We start from the raw sequence: 16,773 nt of genomic DNA, 5'->3' as shown, positions 1-16,773 counted from the left end.
GTGTTAGCTTGGTGAAACAAACCATTACTAAATTTTAAAAATGCCACTGATATACACTCTTGTGTACTTTTTGAATTCTCACAAAGACTTCTGTTAACGACACAATGAGAACTGCAGCTGAGTGTCCAACTAGAAGAGAATGCAGAGTGGGACGATGACAGATGTGCTGGCGGCTCATTCCCCACCCCCATCCCAGGTGCTAGCCCCTACTCCCTTCTTTTCACAAGACTTTACCAAGCTCTGTTCAAGCACTTCTGCCACTCAAAGTGGCAATCTAGTAAGTCAAAACTTTTGAATACCTAATTTTCATTTTTTCCCCCATGTACAATGAGAGAGCCTGTAAATCTCCTTAGTCTGTTTCTGAATCTGAGTCTGTTCAGTTGGCAATAAGAAGTCAGCCCTTTGGCTCATTGACACTGACACAAATTTTTTTTGATGTTTTTCCCCCTAGGATCCTTCTTTCTTTTTTTTTATTTTAATGTTTTTTTATTATATTATATTAGTCACCATACAGTACATCCCTGGTTTCTGATGTAAAGTTTGATGATTCATTAGTTGCGTATAACACCCAGTGCACCATGCAATACGTGCCCTCCTTACTACCCATCACCAGTCTATCCCATTCCCCCACCCCCCTCCCCTCTGAAGCCCTCAGTTTGTTTCTCAGAGTCCATAGACACTGACACAAATTTATCAGCATCTAGCACAAGGCCTTGTATGTAGCCACACTCATGTTTGTTGACCAACTTACTCACCAACTTCCTTACTGGTTAATTGACGGTCATTATCATTGGGTTTCTCCAAGGCCAAGAAACCCTTACATTTGTTCCATTTCTCAGACGAATTCTAAGAACTGTCTGTGCTGTACTATGCAACAGCCACAGTCTGTCCCTTGCAGGCTGAAAAACAGCTTACTCTACAAGACTACTAAATAGTAAATACACCAAAAATATGCTCTGGTCAATACAAATAAGTACAATGAAAACTGTCCCAGAAATAATTCCAATTTTATATAATTGATCTGTTCTTTCAAGGAGCCCTTAATTTACTCAATCCCTGATTGAGTTGTTACATGAATCACGAAGGCTTAACTATGAAGATAAAGATAGATACTTCAATCAGGGAATACCCACGATGGTTTAATTAAAGAAATTTTGCATCTCGCTTACAGAATATTGCTCCTTAAGTATGGCATGGCATTTATTTAAAATGTCCCAGAGGCAATTAAGCCCTTGATTAACAATAAAATTTTCTTCCTTAACTTCATTCTCAATTACCATGCAGCTCATTTCTCTTGCCTAGAACTTTAACACGTGGTACTCAATGGATTTAACTCACATGTAATTCCACACAATCCATCAAAAACGGTTAGAATTCAAGTCTATGGGAGCTAGCTGTTCCTAAAAGTTGGAGGTTGTACTTCTCGTGCAGTTTGCCTCATTTTTCACCTGCAACTTGCAGCCTACCAACGTCCACGGGTGTGTGATGACTCTCCTCTGAGTTATGCGAGAATAAGGGGACAATAACCAGGACATAACTCCCAACACTCAGAGTTCAGTTTTTCTCGAGCTCTAGTGTGTGCTTTGAGGACCTGCCATCCCTGAATTGTTCTCCCACTTCCCTGGAAAGTAGGCGAGTGGTAAGGAAATCAGAGCACTTAAGGGCATGGGCTCTGGAATCCAGCACACCTGGGTCTGGTGACACCTTCAGCATGTTACTTGGCCTCCCCATATTTCGGGTTCGTATTATGAGTTGGATGTAACAACAGGATTGCTGTGAGAAATCAGTGAAAGCGGATAACACCTGATAAAATGCCGTACACATAGAAAGTCAATCAATAATAGCTACTTTCATTAAAGAGAAGGCACTTTCCCTTCCTCTTCTCTGACCTCTGTGAGTTCGGCATGGGGGTCTGGAACAGAGTGTTGCCTAGGATTCTTTACAGGTGTGCTGTTCTCACACATACACCCCCAGCCACGCACCCATCCACCCCCCCACACACACAGATGGTGAGAGGCACTGCCACATCTGGGAAACACAGTTACCGAGGGGACTGGGCCCCCACACCCATGCTAAGCGTCAGCAGTGCAGAAAATAAAAACGTCAAGTTATATCTCCTCTATGATGCCCTCCAGGTCTTCAAAACTTAATAGCTGGACCAGCTAGATACCAATTTTGGCTTATCTGTGAATTTTTAATCAACTCTAAAATAATGTTTCATGATATCTATGCATATTAATCTCATCTAAAGAGGGAGGAAAATCAAGAGTTTTGTCACTCGGGGCGCCTGGGTGGCACAGCGGTTAAGCATCTGCCTTCGGCTCAGGGCATGATCCTGGCGTTATGGGATCGAGCCCCACATCAGGCTCCTCTGCTGTGAGCCTGCTTCTTCCTCTCCCACTCCCCCTGCTTGTGTTCCCTCTCTCGCTGACTGTTTCTCTGTCAAATAAATAAATAAAATCTTAAAAAAAAAAAAAAGAGTTTTGCCACTCATTTTATGTTAATGTTAGATAAATTTTTCTTTCATTGATTCCACAAATAGATATTGGACACCTAAGCCAAGCCCTGGGGATAGCAACGAGGAGAGAATCAGCTCTCTGAGAAGCTAAAGTCTAGCTAGGGAGACAGACCCAAGACAGGGGTCTCTAAGGCAAACAGAGGCTGGAAGCCCAGGAGTGAGGGGGCATTCAAAGAAGCTTCTCAGAGGCGGTGACAACCTTGGAAGGGAGCAAACTCCAGAGGCAAAAAGTGCATTGTGGGTGCAACAGAATGAGGAAGAGCACAGGTGAACTCACTGATTTCATCTAAATTTATCACCAGAGATTTTTTAAAAATTTAATCTGTTTATATATTTTTAACGTTTTTTATTTATTTATTTTAGAGAGAGAGGGACAGCACACAGGCAAGGAGGGGGAAGGGTAGAGGGGATGGGAGAAGGACAAGCAGACCCTATGCTGAGTGCAGGCACCGATCTGGGGCTCGATCCCATGACCCTGAGATCATACCTGAGCCAAGTTGGATGCTCAACCAACTAAGCCACCCAGGTGCCTTTCAGTGGATTTCTTTCTTTGCAAATGCCATGCCCACCTCTAACTCAAATGTTGCCTTCATGCATGTGGGGGGGATTCCCAGATGTAAATACTAGCTATAGGAAACACCAAAACAGTGTCCTTTTTCTGATCCTGTAGTCTGTCACAGTGAGCAAGAGAGTGCCAACCCAATATCCTAAAATTTTCTGAACCAGAAAAGCTCCCTATTTTGCTCTCTGATACCATTTATTTATGCTTTAAAATTATTGTAGAAATATACAGAACTTGGGGTGCCTGGGTGGCTCAGTCAGTTGAATATCTGCCTTCGGCTCAGGTCATGATCCTAGGGATCTGGGATGGAGGCCCACGTCGGGCTCCCTGGTCAGTGTGCTTCTCCCTCTCTCCGCAGCTCTCTCTACCTGTTCTCTCCCTGTCTCTCTGTCAAATAAATAAATAAAATCTTGAAAAAAAAAAAGAAGAAATATACAGGTCTTAAGTAATAATTCTATTTTAAACAAGTATTTCCAACAGAACTGTGTTGAAAAAAGATACAACCAGATTACATTTTGTTACCTGAAGCTTAGGAGCAGCGTTACTCAGGCACCTCCAAGTGTACAAGGGACAGTGTATCAGTACATATTCAAAATGTTAAAATACAAGGTAGCAGTACTCATCCTAAGGTAAACAAACCTAAGTTCTCAATGGTAGACTTTGTTCTTTTTAACATCCATTGAGTTCTTTATTTATATTTCTCTCTTAATCCTTTCAACAACTGTATGAAACAGATAATATTATCACCACCTATTTTACATAGGGAAACACATATAAAATTCAGTAACTTTATTTAGTAACTTTAAATTTGTTTTATTCAGTAACTTTAAATTTTCAAACGGGCAGCTGCTGACAATATTGTGCCACATTCACAACTGATACCAGTTTTCTCAGGGCACTGCACAAGCCAAAGCATATTAACTTAGATCCGTATTGATCAGAAGAGCTTCACTATTAAAAAAGAAAATAAAAAAATATTCAAAAGAGGAATGATAGCAAGGATGCCTCCCCACTCCTTTAAAATTGCCTCTGTGTAGGACATCTAGAACAGGGCTCAGTAAATGTTGTCTGAAAGGGCCAGATAGTAACTATTTCAGCTAGTGAGCTGAGAGACAAATGCTGCAATATTATACAGGGACTTGTACAACAAAAGAGAACACAAATTTCTACACGTTTTTTACCGATGAAACTCAAAATAAAATTGAGTACAACTTTTGGTAATACAGTTCTACCCAAGAGAAGAATGGCATTCTTTTTGGAAGGGTAGCATTTTGCTTAATTGGAGTTAAAGGTAATGTTCCCTTATCAAAGCATGTATCTGGAAAAACCATTCTTAGTTCAAGGGCTGTATAAAAAAAAAGCGGTGAGCAGAATTTGGCCTGTGGATGCTTGGTTTAAAATATTCACATAAGGTGGGGCGCCTGGGTGGCTCAGTGGGTAAGCCTCTGCCTTCGGCTCAGGTCATGATCCCAGGGTCCTGGGATCGAGCCCCTCATCGGGCTCCCTGCTCTGTTGGGAGCCTGCTTCTTCCTCTCCCACTCCCCCTGCTTGTGTTCCCTCTCTCGCTGACTGTTTCTCTCTCTGTCAAATAAATAAATAAAATCTTAAAAAAAAAAAAAAGAATATTTATATAAGGGTTTAGCCTTAGACAAACTTATACACCCTGGAGACCCAGAGTTCACAGACAGAGGACCCAAGTCACAGAGAATCACCACAATTGTGGCAACAGGGCAAAATGGTTAATTAAGACTTAGGTCCTCAACTTTGAACCACAGGCCATGTACCAGCCCCGGTTATTATTCAGAGACATCAACAGCTAGAAAGTTTCCAGGGCTCCCCACTACCCTCCCATGAGACTCTCATTTTTTTATATCACTTGTTAACTTGGGAGGTTTGAAGTTGCTGCCACACCATCTAGTTTGTGCTGCACTAATGAAAAGTCAATTTAGTGTGAACCACAAAAAAAGTACATTATATTCACTTCTATTTGCGGCATTTAAAAAAAATCTCAATTTCTCTCACTTTCCTTAGTCCCCCCATCCTGAATCCAATAAATTTCTTTTTTGGTAAAGTTTTAACAGATCAGTTTTGTGCTCCAGCATTTCATCCTCCTTTTAAATACAAAACCCAGAAACTCAGTCTTTTGTGGGCTCCCTGCTCTTTGTGTGATCACAGGGTAGAGGTGGGGGGCGGGGAGAGGGGAGTGGGGTGAGGAGGAAGGTTATTGGCTCACAAAAGTCCAGACAGAATTTGACTACAAAAATGCAGAGCAGGGGAGCAGGGTGGAAGAAATGAATCAGAAATCCCACAAACAGAGGAGGGTTATTTTTCTTTTAAAAGATTAAGGATTGTAGGTTTTCAGGCTTACTCAGATGGAACAAGAAAAGATTTTAACTTCTTTGCCTCATTCAGTTTGGCTCTGAACAAAACAAAAGTTGAGCACATTCAAAACATCCATTATAATTTTCTTCTTCCTTTTAAAGTGGTGAGGCAACATCCGGTGAAAGATTTGGGGTTACATTCCACTCAATAATAATCACAGGGAAGAAAAGTCGAAAGCTCACCATAAACGGAAAGGGAGAGGGAACTTGTAAGGCCTTTCCCTCCCTTTCATGTGGACAGACATTCTAGGTAAAGCTTCCTCGGCATTGTGAATTAAATTCCAGTTCTAGCATCAAGCAGGACACACGGATTCTAGTCGTTCATAACAAATGGGGAAATGCACATAGCTATTTTATACAACTGTCCAAAGGAGCAGGAGCAGTTTCTTTTGAGGGAAGGAATCATATTTTCCAAATCAGTCCAACTCGCAGCTGATGGGCTGACACCCATTCATCTACATCTATAACGAACTAGTGCTCCTGACGACTAGTAACGCTTTCAGGAAGTAGTTAAACACCACTATGTTGTACACTGGTAATACAGAAGATAAAAAGCAAGGGGAATAGGCAAATGAGGAGAGGGAGGAAGTTAAGGCAGTAATTTGGACAATAAAGTGGAAAGAGTTTCAACCACAACAGGGATTCAGTTCAGCCTGAGCAGCCCTCCATCTCTATATGGACAAGTCTGATCATTTCTCTGCTAGAATCAGCTCCCCAGTAATTAAAATTTCTTAAGGATTTCTCTTCTCTGACCATTCCTATTGCATATTACACATTATTGGGATTATAAAATCTTAAAAAATTAACCCAAAGCTCTGATCACAAAGATAAGGCAGAACAGAGGTAATATTCGAGTGGGGAAAATAGAGATAAATAACTGATTTTAAGAGCCACGATCTTAGGGGGTTGTGATTTTAGGAAGCACCCTTTTTGCTGACCCTGGCGCCAAACCAGGCATACAACAGATGCTAATTAAATATATAAATGAGTGCAAAAAACAAGTATCTTAAATTAGCTTTATATGAATTTCCCTTCCTTAATTTTATGACAATGATAATAATTATCTTTAGAGAATTGGAAGAGCAAGTGGAATTACACTACCTACCTACTAACTAATGTGCATATGTTAATCATTCAAATAGAAAACAGTGATATATAGTTGGGAAATTTCTTTTTTTCCTTTTTTAAAAAAAGATTTTAAGTAATCTCTACAGCCAACGTGGGGCTTGAACCCACAAGCCTGAGATCATGAGTACCACAACTCCACTAACTGAGCGCCCATAGTCAAGAGATTTCTAAGGAAGCTGATGTATTTTTAAATATCTTTGGGTGAAGTATAAAGTTGTCCTGTTGATAGGCAGGGTGAAGGTAATGAAAACCTCTTTTATTACAGCACTATATTTTCATATTTAACTCTATTTTTAAGATCTTAGGATATTTGTAGCACCTAAAGTTTATGGGTATGTTCCCAGTGATCATGAAACAGCCACAGGTTTTATTTAAAACTCACTTAAAATAGCAAAATTACAAAACAGTGACTCATTATCATAATCCTCCTGTGGATTATAGCTTAAGATACACAGGAAACCTATTTCTCTCTGAAAAGAGAAAAAAGAAGGTAACACTTTTCAAATGTTGCCACATAATGCTGAAATCCTTAAAACAATGTGGTCTGGAAGATGTAGGAGTCTTTACATGTTACATACAGAAGAAAGAAAGAAAAGAAACAACTATATGCCCTCAACAAAAATGAAGGCCCAGCAGACCATGCTGCTGAAATCCACAGCCTCTGGTACTATTTGTGCAAGTGCACCTATGCTTCTTGTGCTTCAAAATATGTCATCCTGGTAGTCTCCAACAGAGGAGCAAGCACGTGACAGTTCTCACTAAAAAAACGGTAGCACTGGTTCCTGAAAAGCTAAAGTGACGAGAAACCATGGTGCTGGGGAGTTTGTTACTCAGGGTACTTCTTAGCTAGAGAACAAAGAAGTTAGAAGTGCCAGCCCAGGCCTTTTTTCCCCCCTCAGGAGATTTCTTGGTTCCCTTCTCCCCGTGCCCCCTCTGTCACCCGCCACTGTCCACATGACCCCACACTCTGTGCATTAGACGTGTGCATCAGCACTCTCCTGCTAGCACTCCCCCATCCCACCACCTCTAGCCTCTCATTTCTGAAACCTCATAGGGCTTTCTCCATCACCCATCACAGCCTAATCAACAGCAAATGTTTCTGGTCTTTTGGTGCAATCAGCAGTTAAGTTTTATTTCAATGCTTTGAGGCAGTCTCCTTTTTTTTTTTTTTTTTTTTAAACAAGCCAGACAGTCATATATTCTGTTGCTAGGCTTTTTATTTAAGAAATTATAAATTAGGGGCCCCTGGGTGGCTCAGCCGGTTAAGCATCTGCCTTCGGCTCGGGTCCTGATTTTCTTTCTTTAAATAAAAGTCAACTTTTAAGGCAGGCTTTGCATCCTCGCTTATTTTTCTTTATATGGTGCAAGCTACCAATATCTGGCCTATATTAACAAAGTACAACAAAGCCATGACCCTCCTCCCTGAACCCCTCCCAGAGAAGCTCACTCTGGGGCTTCTGGGTGCTCACCTCTTGGGCTGGTTGCATGCTGCCTCTCTCCTAGTTATGGTTTCTGTGGTCTTCCCCACTGAGATTCCAGGCTGTGGTCTCTGCACCTTCGCTTCCCTACAGAACATCTCAGTAGCAGCTCTGCTGCTCCCTGGGCTCTGGGACCCATGTGTGGGCAGCCCCCCTACAAGCCACTGCTCAGAGGCCACCCAGTCCCCCAGTCCCACCCTATCTCCACATGGGTAGAGAACTGCCTTGCCCCTCCTCTTCAACCTAGTATGGCCTGTCCTGAGGAAAGACAGAGGGCAAGTGCTGCAAGTGACAATCCCTGATCCTCACTAACAAAGAGACCAGTGATGTAGCCAACTGCTCTCTGCCCAAACTTGGCTGCTGGGCTGCCCCCGTAGGGCCCATTTGCCCGCAGGCCTGCCACACTGTCCATGCCCTTGCATGCGCAGTGCACACCAGTTCTATAACATACGTTAGTTGAATTTTAAGAGGTGGACCCAGATACTGGATGGAATACATTAAAGAAGGAATGTGACACCTTCATTGCCCAACAAAGAGGTCAGTTGCCTGAGCGCCTACTGGTGACACTCACAGCTATGGTGACAAGCCCCTGCAAAGATGGGGCCCAACAGCACTCCAGGCCCTGCCACCCTCCAGCCAGGAGCTGGTCTGGCAACAACACTAACAATAGTAACAAAGCACTGATTGGGGTGGGGGGCATTTAGGGGTCAGGAAAGTCAAATATGCAAAACACTCAAGTACAAGCTGAAAGTGGTCCATTTCTTCTTTTTCACAAACTTTTGTAAACAGAAGAAAATCACACTTTGCTAATTGACAGAGAAAGAAAAGAATTGTTCAACGACTCTGTAGTGTCTCGCTAATGGGCTGATGGCCATTTGCACTTTTCTTTGGTTCCCTTTGGAGGGGTAGAAAGGGGAGGCAATGTATCTTCTGGTTTCTCTTTCCCATCCTTCCATTTATGCACATTTCCAAAGCTCATCAAACTCTGAGGATATTGAGCCCCAAACAGACCCATGTATCCAAAGGCTCACATCTTACTGACCAGATAAAACTGTGCCTCAGAGACACATTTACAGCAAGTACCATCAACCACCACTTCCTGTGTCTTTTCCTTAAAGCATAATTGGTATTCAAGCAGATGGCTGAAAAAGGAGTCCAATCTAAAAGGCCACTAAAGGGGCGCCTGGGTGGCACAGCGGTTAAGCGTCTGCCTTCGGCTCAGGGCGTGATCCTGGCGTTATGGGATCGAGCCCCACATCAGGCTCCTCCACTATGAGCCTGCTTCTTCCTCTCCCACTCCCCCTGCTTGTGTTCCCTCTCTCACTAGCTCTCTCTCTGCATCAAATAAATAAATAAAATCTTTAAAAAAAAAAATAAAAGGCCACTAAAGATAGGTTTAGCAACTGATCTATAAGTGGAGGGCCTTTTGGCTAAGATCACATATACATTATCTTCATATAATGGCTGAGTACATTTGCTGGTCACCAACAATGTATAAGGAATACTGCAGCACACAAAAACACACTCTCCCATTTAGGGTTCACGTTTTGAAAAGACAAGAAAAATCAGTACAGATCATTCTTTTCAGTGCTACTTATTTTCCAACTTATTATCAGCAAGAACATGTAATACAGTCCTTCAACCTGGTCTACAAGAAGACAATGAGATGGTCCTTGCCATTATGCTTTTTCTAGCTCTAATAGCAAGGCCCTGTAGAACTTTTCCAGAACATAATTATGCAGAAAGTTTTCAGCATTCCAAAGCAGAAGCAACTGTCTTAAATATCTCAAAAAATCTGCTATGTTTAAGTATTGAGAAGGACCAACTTATACGGAGTGGATTTTGAGGAATTCTCATCATAAAACACATGAAAAGCAGTATAATGAGATCTGTAATATTAATCCTAAAATCCTTTGTAAATAAAGGCAAAAGGTATCATTTCCTATGATATCTACTCTAAGGTAAAAAAGATAATTTTCTTCAGCTAGCATTTATAATACGTTGGCTATCAGAGAGAGAACTAGGTCTATGTTTAAGCCCAGATCTCTTACTTACCTGTTTCAAAGGAAACAGCTCATTTGCTAGGTGGCCTACTTTGGTTACTTACTGGATCCTAGATCTGAGCATAAGGAGGTCTGGGGGAGGCTGAAATGTACTTGTGTTCATTCCTTTTTTCCACTTGGTTTCAGAAGATGGGGTGTCCAGGGGATCACAGTCCTCCGACTTTATGAGAAGACCCTGTCTGCCCTCTGAGACCTTTACCCAAAAAAGAACCTACAACCCTGGAAGAAATGTGGCGGAAGTTCTGATTTTGTAGAGAAAGCAAAGGCTGTGACCTCCTTCTTCTCTACAATCATCATGCTGATTTTGTGTAAAAAAGCAACATTTGGAGTATTTCCACCATAGGGTATACTAAAAATGTCTGCAATTATGTTTCATATAAGCAAATGAAACGGGTGTTCCCTGAACCTAAAAACTCTTTGAGGATTTTTCCACAGCGTGAGTTTCCTAATAGACACCTTCACACCCTTTTTGGTGGCACAGAGAAAAGTATGACCAGGTAACTTTCCTGGCCCTCAGCATGCTTGATGGGAATCAGAATGTAAACACTGGATGCTCTGTAGATACCTATTTCTTGGGAATAAGGGAGGGGGGGAGGGCCAATCACAGAGGCATTGCTGTGGCCAAAGCCCAGAGGTAGCTCCTTCACCACAGTCAGAGAACTTAATTCTCATACCAAGCCCTCAGTTGGTGGCTCTTCCCTTTCAGGTAAGGAAAAGTAAGTAACAGCCTTTATCCTTTCCATGACACTACTCTGCCTCTGAGGCTCTCTCCAGTTTCAAATATGAAAAAATCTATCGGGGCACCAGGCTGGCTCAGTTGGGACAGCATGCGACTCTTGATCTCAGGGTTGTGAGTTTGAGCCCCACACTGGGTGTAGAGATTAAAGAAATAAACTTTAAAATATTTTTTTAAAAAGAAAGAAAATGAAAAAAAAATCTGTCAATCATGCAGCTTCAGTTAGCAGTCCAAGAACTTTGTCAGGCCTGAGTAATCTATTCACAGACATGCTTCACAGAGAACATGTTCACTCCCACAGTTAAAGCTGATTATAAAAAACTAACATACTTAGAGGTTTCCACAATTTATAATAATCATTGTAAATATACGTTAAAAACCAATTATACTGACAATAACAATGCTGTTATAATTCTATGAGCCTGGCATAAAGTAGGAGTTTAATAATTAGTATTTAATGAATGAGTAAGTTCAGCTTTGGGTCTTTAATCTAGAAACACTACCAAAAGAGAATCTATGAGAAATAGAATATCTTATTCATTTTAAACCAGTAATTTAAAAAGCCCTTATGATTGGCTATTAAATCTTTAGCAGGACAATAATTATCATAAAATGTACTTTAAAATTAATTCTAAAATCTTGCCTTAACTTGTTGCCTTAACATAAATATATCTGATGTATAAGTTCATGAAAATAAACCCAACTACCTCACTTTCCACTGAAAAACAAATGTTTCAACTGGAAGAGAAGGGATTCTATCTATCCATACCTAAAACTATCTTCTGAAGTCAGGACTATTAACCTGTTGCCTTCATGCGCATGTGCAGTGTCTGAATTAATGGAACAGAAAGCAGCAGCCCTAAGAGCTGATCCCAGTGCATCCAGTGAGTAAACCACAAACAAAAAGGGATTTACACACCATCACAATGGCCCCTGGGAGCCGTTCCGGTCCATCAGAACCCAAATTCAACTTTTCAATGACACCTAAATATACAGACACCTAACAGACCTTGCATTTGCAATAAAGTAAACATGATACACCCTTTCAAAATCAGCTTATAAAATACAATAGGTATGTGACTGAGTTTTTTTAAACTAAGTGCTTGAAATATACCCTAACTTGCTTCTAGCTCAAAACAACCAAAAGAGTTAACATTCAACCCTAGGTTTCTGCAGCATAGTGCTAAAATGACCCTTCATATCTCTGATGGCCTCTTAACAAACAAAGTTGGTAAATAAAAGAAAACAAATGACAACAGAATCCAATTTCCTACCTGATCCTGACCATCCCAGGGCCAATCTGCAACTCCCCCACAGCAGCCTCAGTGAAAGCACACAGTGGTAGCACTCACTTGTCCCTTTCTTGCTTTTGTTTCCTTTGAGAGCCATCCCTGAAACTTACCCAGGCTGTGCGCTTCTGAGTTAAGAGGCAGATCCCGTACCTTTAAAAAAGTTAACCGTGATAAATCACCATCTTCCTTACTGTTGAGTCTTTTTCCTTCTTTTACACCAAGATTTCTTTCCACCAACTTGAGAGCAGAAACTTCCCTACGCTAAGATCTCAGATAATGGTCATGTTTAAAGACCAGCCCTGCTTGTCAAAGATTACAGAGCTGTCTGGAGCATACACTCCTCTTCACCATAGCCAAGTAGGCCCGATAAATGCTAATACTCAGCATGACGCATCAAGAACCTTAAGCCTCCGCAATGGCTAAGCAGAAAGTATCACAAATTTACTGAAATTATCTGTGGCACAAAAGAAAAGAGAAGGAATTAATCAAAGTCTCTCTCTTAATGCAATGCTTGATTGAACTACCCCAATCCCTTTTTAAATAGGATACTGGTGGCAAGTGACCCCGATGGTGTGCCCTAGTGAGATACACAAGGAACACTTGTTCCATTTTTTTCTTTTATGACCTCATTAAGGAGGATTTTGAAGATTGTTCCTGAATATGAGAACAAAGTGTCTTAAGACATCTCTAGCTTTTTATGTCTTTAGCCTTTTGCTGCTGGGATGGCCTTTGGGTCTGTGTTTATAACTAGGTACACTCATGCTTACACTTACCTCCCCCCCAAAATAACAATGAGGCCAGGTGATCTGGGGGAAAATAGTCAAAGCTGCACACCTCTAAATGCAGAGATGTGGTACTCTCTCACACTGTAAAGTTTTGCCAAGACCAACTTGGGATCCACTCTCTTTTTTTCTTCCTCTCTGAGTTGTAGCTGCCATTAATTAGCTCTGGTGGCTGTTTCAAGGCTCTTATCGAGGGAGGGTGCAGACTGCCAAATCTGCTAGTGTGAAAATACTCCACCGCCAGGAACATTTTCCCTGTTTGTTGATTCCACGCTTCGATTTAATATGGAAGATTATATTTTACAATCAGAAACAAACAAACAGATTTATAATCGAAGACATGAAAGGCAACAGGGAAAAAGCAAGCCAAGGGCTGAGCCTAAATGTAGTATTTTTATTGACTTCTTAGAAAGCAAATAACGTGGCATATTAGTGTGTGCATTCTGCAACAGACATTCAGCCCCATTGTACTACTTAGAAGAGAATAAAAAGAAACCCTACTGTTTGAAACCCAGCGGAACATCCCCACAACAGGGCACAACTGTTCCCTCATGCATGAATGGGAAGGAGATGAAAGAAAAGATGGACTTCTGAGGTACAGCAAAAAACAAAGACAACAAAAGTGCTGATCATGAGGGAATGACACAACTCATTGCAGCAAAAAGGATGAGAGAAAGGAGCTTAGACAATGGTGAGGACAGCTAAGTGACACGTAGGAGAATTGAAAAATCTACAGAAGTGTCTTTTCTCTCCACCCTTGATGAAAAACAATTAAATGTTGGTACATCTGTCATAAAAAAAGATCATTGAAACCTGTTGCCATCATTATGTGCGGTAAACTTAACTACCCAAACTGTAACTCTCCAATTCAATGTTGCCACCTCTGCTTCTTACCCTTGCTAAAAGTTTTAATTTCTGTGACACTTAATATCTGAATATGCAGTAACAAATCAGAAAGCCAGAGTAGTGCTTAAATGTGTATACACATGTATACAAAGGTTTAAAACGCTCTATGTGAAAGATAGGCTTCAGGAAATTTGTATATAAACTCAGCTTTTGTTTAACAAAATATTTTCCTCTTGACTCAGATTATAAGTGTAGAGATATTTGCTCTAAATTTTGGATTAGCTTTCCAGTAGCAGCTCCAAACATTCTGGCTTTACGTTTCTTTGCTCTCAACCCCACTGCCAAGAAGATATTGTTACACTTAATATGAATGAAGGAAGTTCATGATTTAATGGTACATTTAGGTGAATGCAGTCATTTATACATGATGGGAATAATTACCTTTTGATGTTTTTGTTTTTCTTAAACAGAGGTACACCTGTCCACACTTCACTAATGTTGAGCCCTGCTAATGAAGTGTTCAGTGAGAAAATCCCATCAACCAAATATATTAAAAAACCACCATATGAAATCCCCACTAGATGTTTATTGCTCCGGAAGTCCACCAGCCTGGGAAAGTCACACTGTTTTAAAGTGAGCTCCTGAATGTTATTCCTTGCTGGATAACGTACAGCCCCTCACAAAATCCAAAAAAGCAGTTACTGACTCTGTCAGAATGCCTGATTAATGGATAAACGCTGTAACTGATTAGCAGAGAAGTGTGAATTAAAACAGGGCATGGCATCAATAACCAGCTTCTAACAAAGGTGGCTGACATAAGAAGGAAAACAAGAGCCCACAGCTATATCTCACCAAAGGCACGCTTTTCTTAAAAGTGGAGAGAAGGGGAGCTAAACAAGCCCAGTGTCCTTTCTCTCTAATTCTTCACTCTCTCCTCTAGGTAAGCATGCTGTATGGAGCCACCGGCAAATGCTTTGAGCACCCACTCCTCAGTCCACTTTCTCTCCACCTTCAGATATCAAGTAGTGGAAGGCACTTAAATGTTCCCATTGTTCCCGGACTTACAGAAAAAGCACATAAGTCCTGTTCTTTCTTCATTTTGTCTACTAGGAACTCTCTTTACTTACATCCTCATAGAAAAGTAAATTCTAAAAGGAAAGAAAAAGAAAAAAAAAAGTAAGTTCTGCTTGTTCTAGTGCCCCTGGAGAGATAGTTACTCACTGGAACATTGCTTCCATCTGCTTCTGGAGGTGAAAAACTCATTCATTCATTCATTCATTCAGTCATCCAGCATCTGGTATGGACTAGTTACTCTTCTGGGCTGAGAAGTACAAAGATGAATAGCTTTATGGCAGGCTGAGTTGATGCAGACCCCACTCCTGCTTAAATTACACACAAATATTGGATAATATTAAGCAAAAAAGAATTTTTTTAAGGTTAAATGTATAGCAGAGATTGAAAGAAAAAGGAAAGGGAAATCTTCTGGAATTCCTGGAGCTGATGCTGTAGCCACAGAGGGATAAGTCCTGGAACAAGGACTAGGGGCTGGAATATCAACATCCACCTGGAACAAAAGACACGAATTTTGGCTTGTGCAAGGTGAGGGGCCGCTTAAAAAGCTATCTAATTCATGAAAAGGGAAACAGAAGAACTCTGCCCACAAAAGAAATAGCAAAGTAGCCTGAGGTCTGGCTTGGGCACTGTGAAAATAAAGCCTTTTGTATGAGCCATCAAAACCATGAGCCTATGCAAAAGCAAGTGTGGGCATTAAGTTTATACCACCGAAATGAAAATTCATTTGATTTCAAGACCCTGAAACAACTGAGTCTTGGTTTGTAGACGAAAAGTGCAAAGCACTGCTGCAAGAATGTATCCACAATCCAGGGCACTTGGACTCCTGGAGACAAAAACAACCCCTGCTGAAGATGAGCTTAAAATAGAGAATCCCAATCATGTGAAGAAGTAAGCCACCAGGTAGGACAGTGAACAAGTACAACACAAGGGTGAATAGGTACCTGGGAACTAGAAATAAGTGGAAACCTAAGAAGGAATCTGAAATATACGTTTTAGTTATTAAAGTGATCCAAGAAGGAAAACAAACCATTAAAAAAAGGGACAGTATTGAAAATAAAAATTAATTTGAAAGAGAATCAAATGGCATTTTAAAAGAAAAAAATATAGTCATGAAATTAATAAGTAAGCAGATTAGATATGGCTGATAAGAGAACTAGTAAACTATAGGGTGTATGAAAGAAAACCATATAGAACATGGTGGAGACAGGTAGGTGACAGAAGTCATGAAGACAGATAAGAATTGAACAGTATTAAAAAACAGGAGTGGCTTAAAAGTGCAAAAAAAAAGTCATGAAGATAGGAAACAAAAAGTGAAAAATGACATATTATAATAAATGCTAAGAATAGAAAGAATGAGGATTCATGACAGACATTTTCAGAACTGAAAGAAATATTTAAGTTCTCAGATTGAAGAAGCACAGTCATGAGCTAGATAAATAAGCACAAATCAACACCTAAACATATGGCAGTGAACCTACAGAACACCTAATTAAGAAAAAATAACAACAGCAACAACAAAACAAAACAAAACCAAAAAGCCAGAAAAGACTAAATACTCATGAAGAAAAACAATTTTGCTGCATAATATACTGTACCCAAGTAGCAAAATAAACCTCAACCACAAAATAATGGAAAAATATTTTCCAAGTATTGAAGGAAAATAACCTCGTCTTGAATTCAACTAAGTTATCATTCAAGATAGCGGCAAAATAAATACATTTTTCAGACAAACAAAGGGTGGAAGAAGTTACTACTCTCATACTTTTACTGAGAGAAGTGACCAAAGATATATTTCATAATACAAGAGGCTGAATCCAGAAGAAGGGAGTGGGATCCAAGAAACAATGATGAGCCAAGAGGTTACAAACAGGTAACAGATTTAGTTAAATCTGTAAGAGCCTTTCTATAAGAAC

The 16,773-nt window shown here is 40.5% G+C and overlaps 1 protein-coding gene across 8 annotated transcripts in view; it reads right to left on the bottom strand.

The window, feature by feature from the left end:
- Window positions 1–16,773, bottom strand: part of CLYBL (citramalyl-CoA lyase) — a 274,133-nt gene that overhangs the window by 155,814 nt on the left and 101,546 nt on the right. The window contains exon 2 of one of the 8 annotated variants that reach the window (XM_034665426.1): window positions 15,008–15,107. The exons of the other annotated variants lie outside the window; for them this stretch is intronic. Within the exon in view, the coding sequence (XP_034521317.1) occupies window positions 15,008–15,024 (17 nt within the window). The 5' untranslated portion in view covers window positions 15,025–15,107. The remainder of the gene's footprint in view (window positions 1–15,007; window positions 15,108–16,773) is intronic. 8 annotated transcript variants of the gene reach the window in all.

Source organism: Ailuropoda melanoleuca, chromosome 7, assembly GCF_002007445.2.
Source record: "Ailuropoda melanoleuca isolate Jingjing chromosome 7, ASM200744v2, whole genome shotgun sequence".
Taxonomy (NCBI): domain Eukaryota; kingdom Metazoa; phylum Chordata; class Mammalia; order Carnivora; family Ursidae; genus Ailuropoda; species Ailuropoda melanoleuca.
Note: the sequence above shows the minus strand (reverse complement) of the source record. Positions and strands in the feature narration are given on the sequence as shown.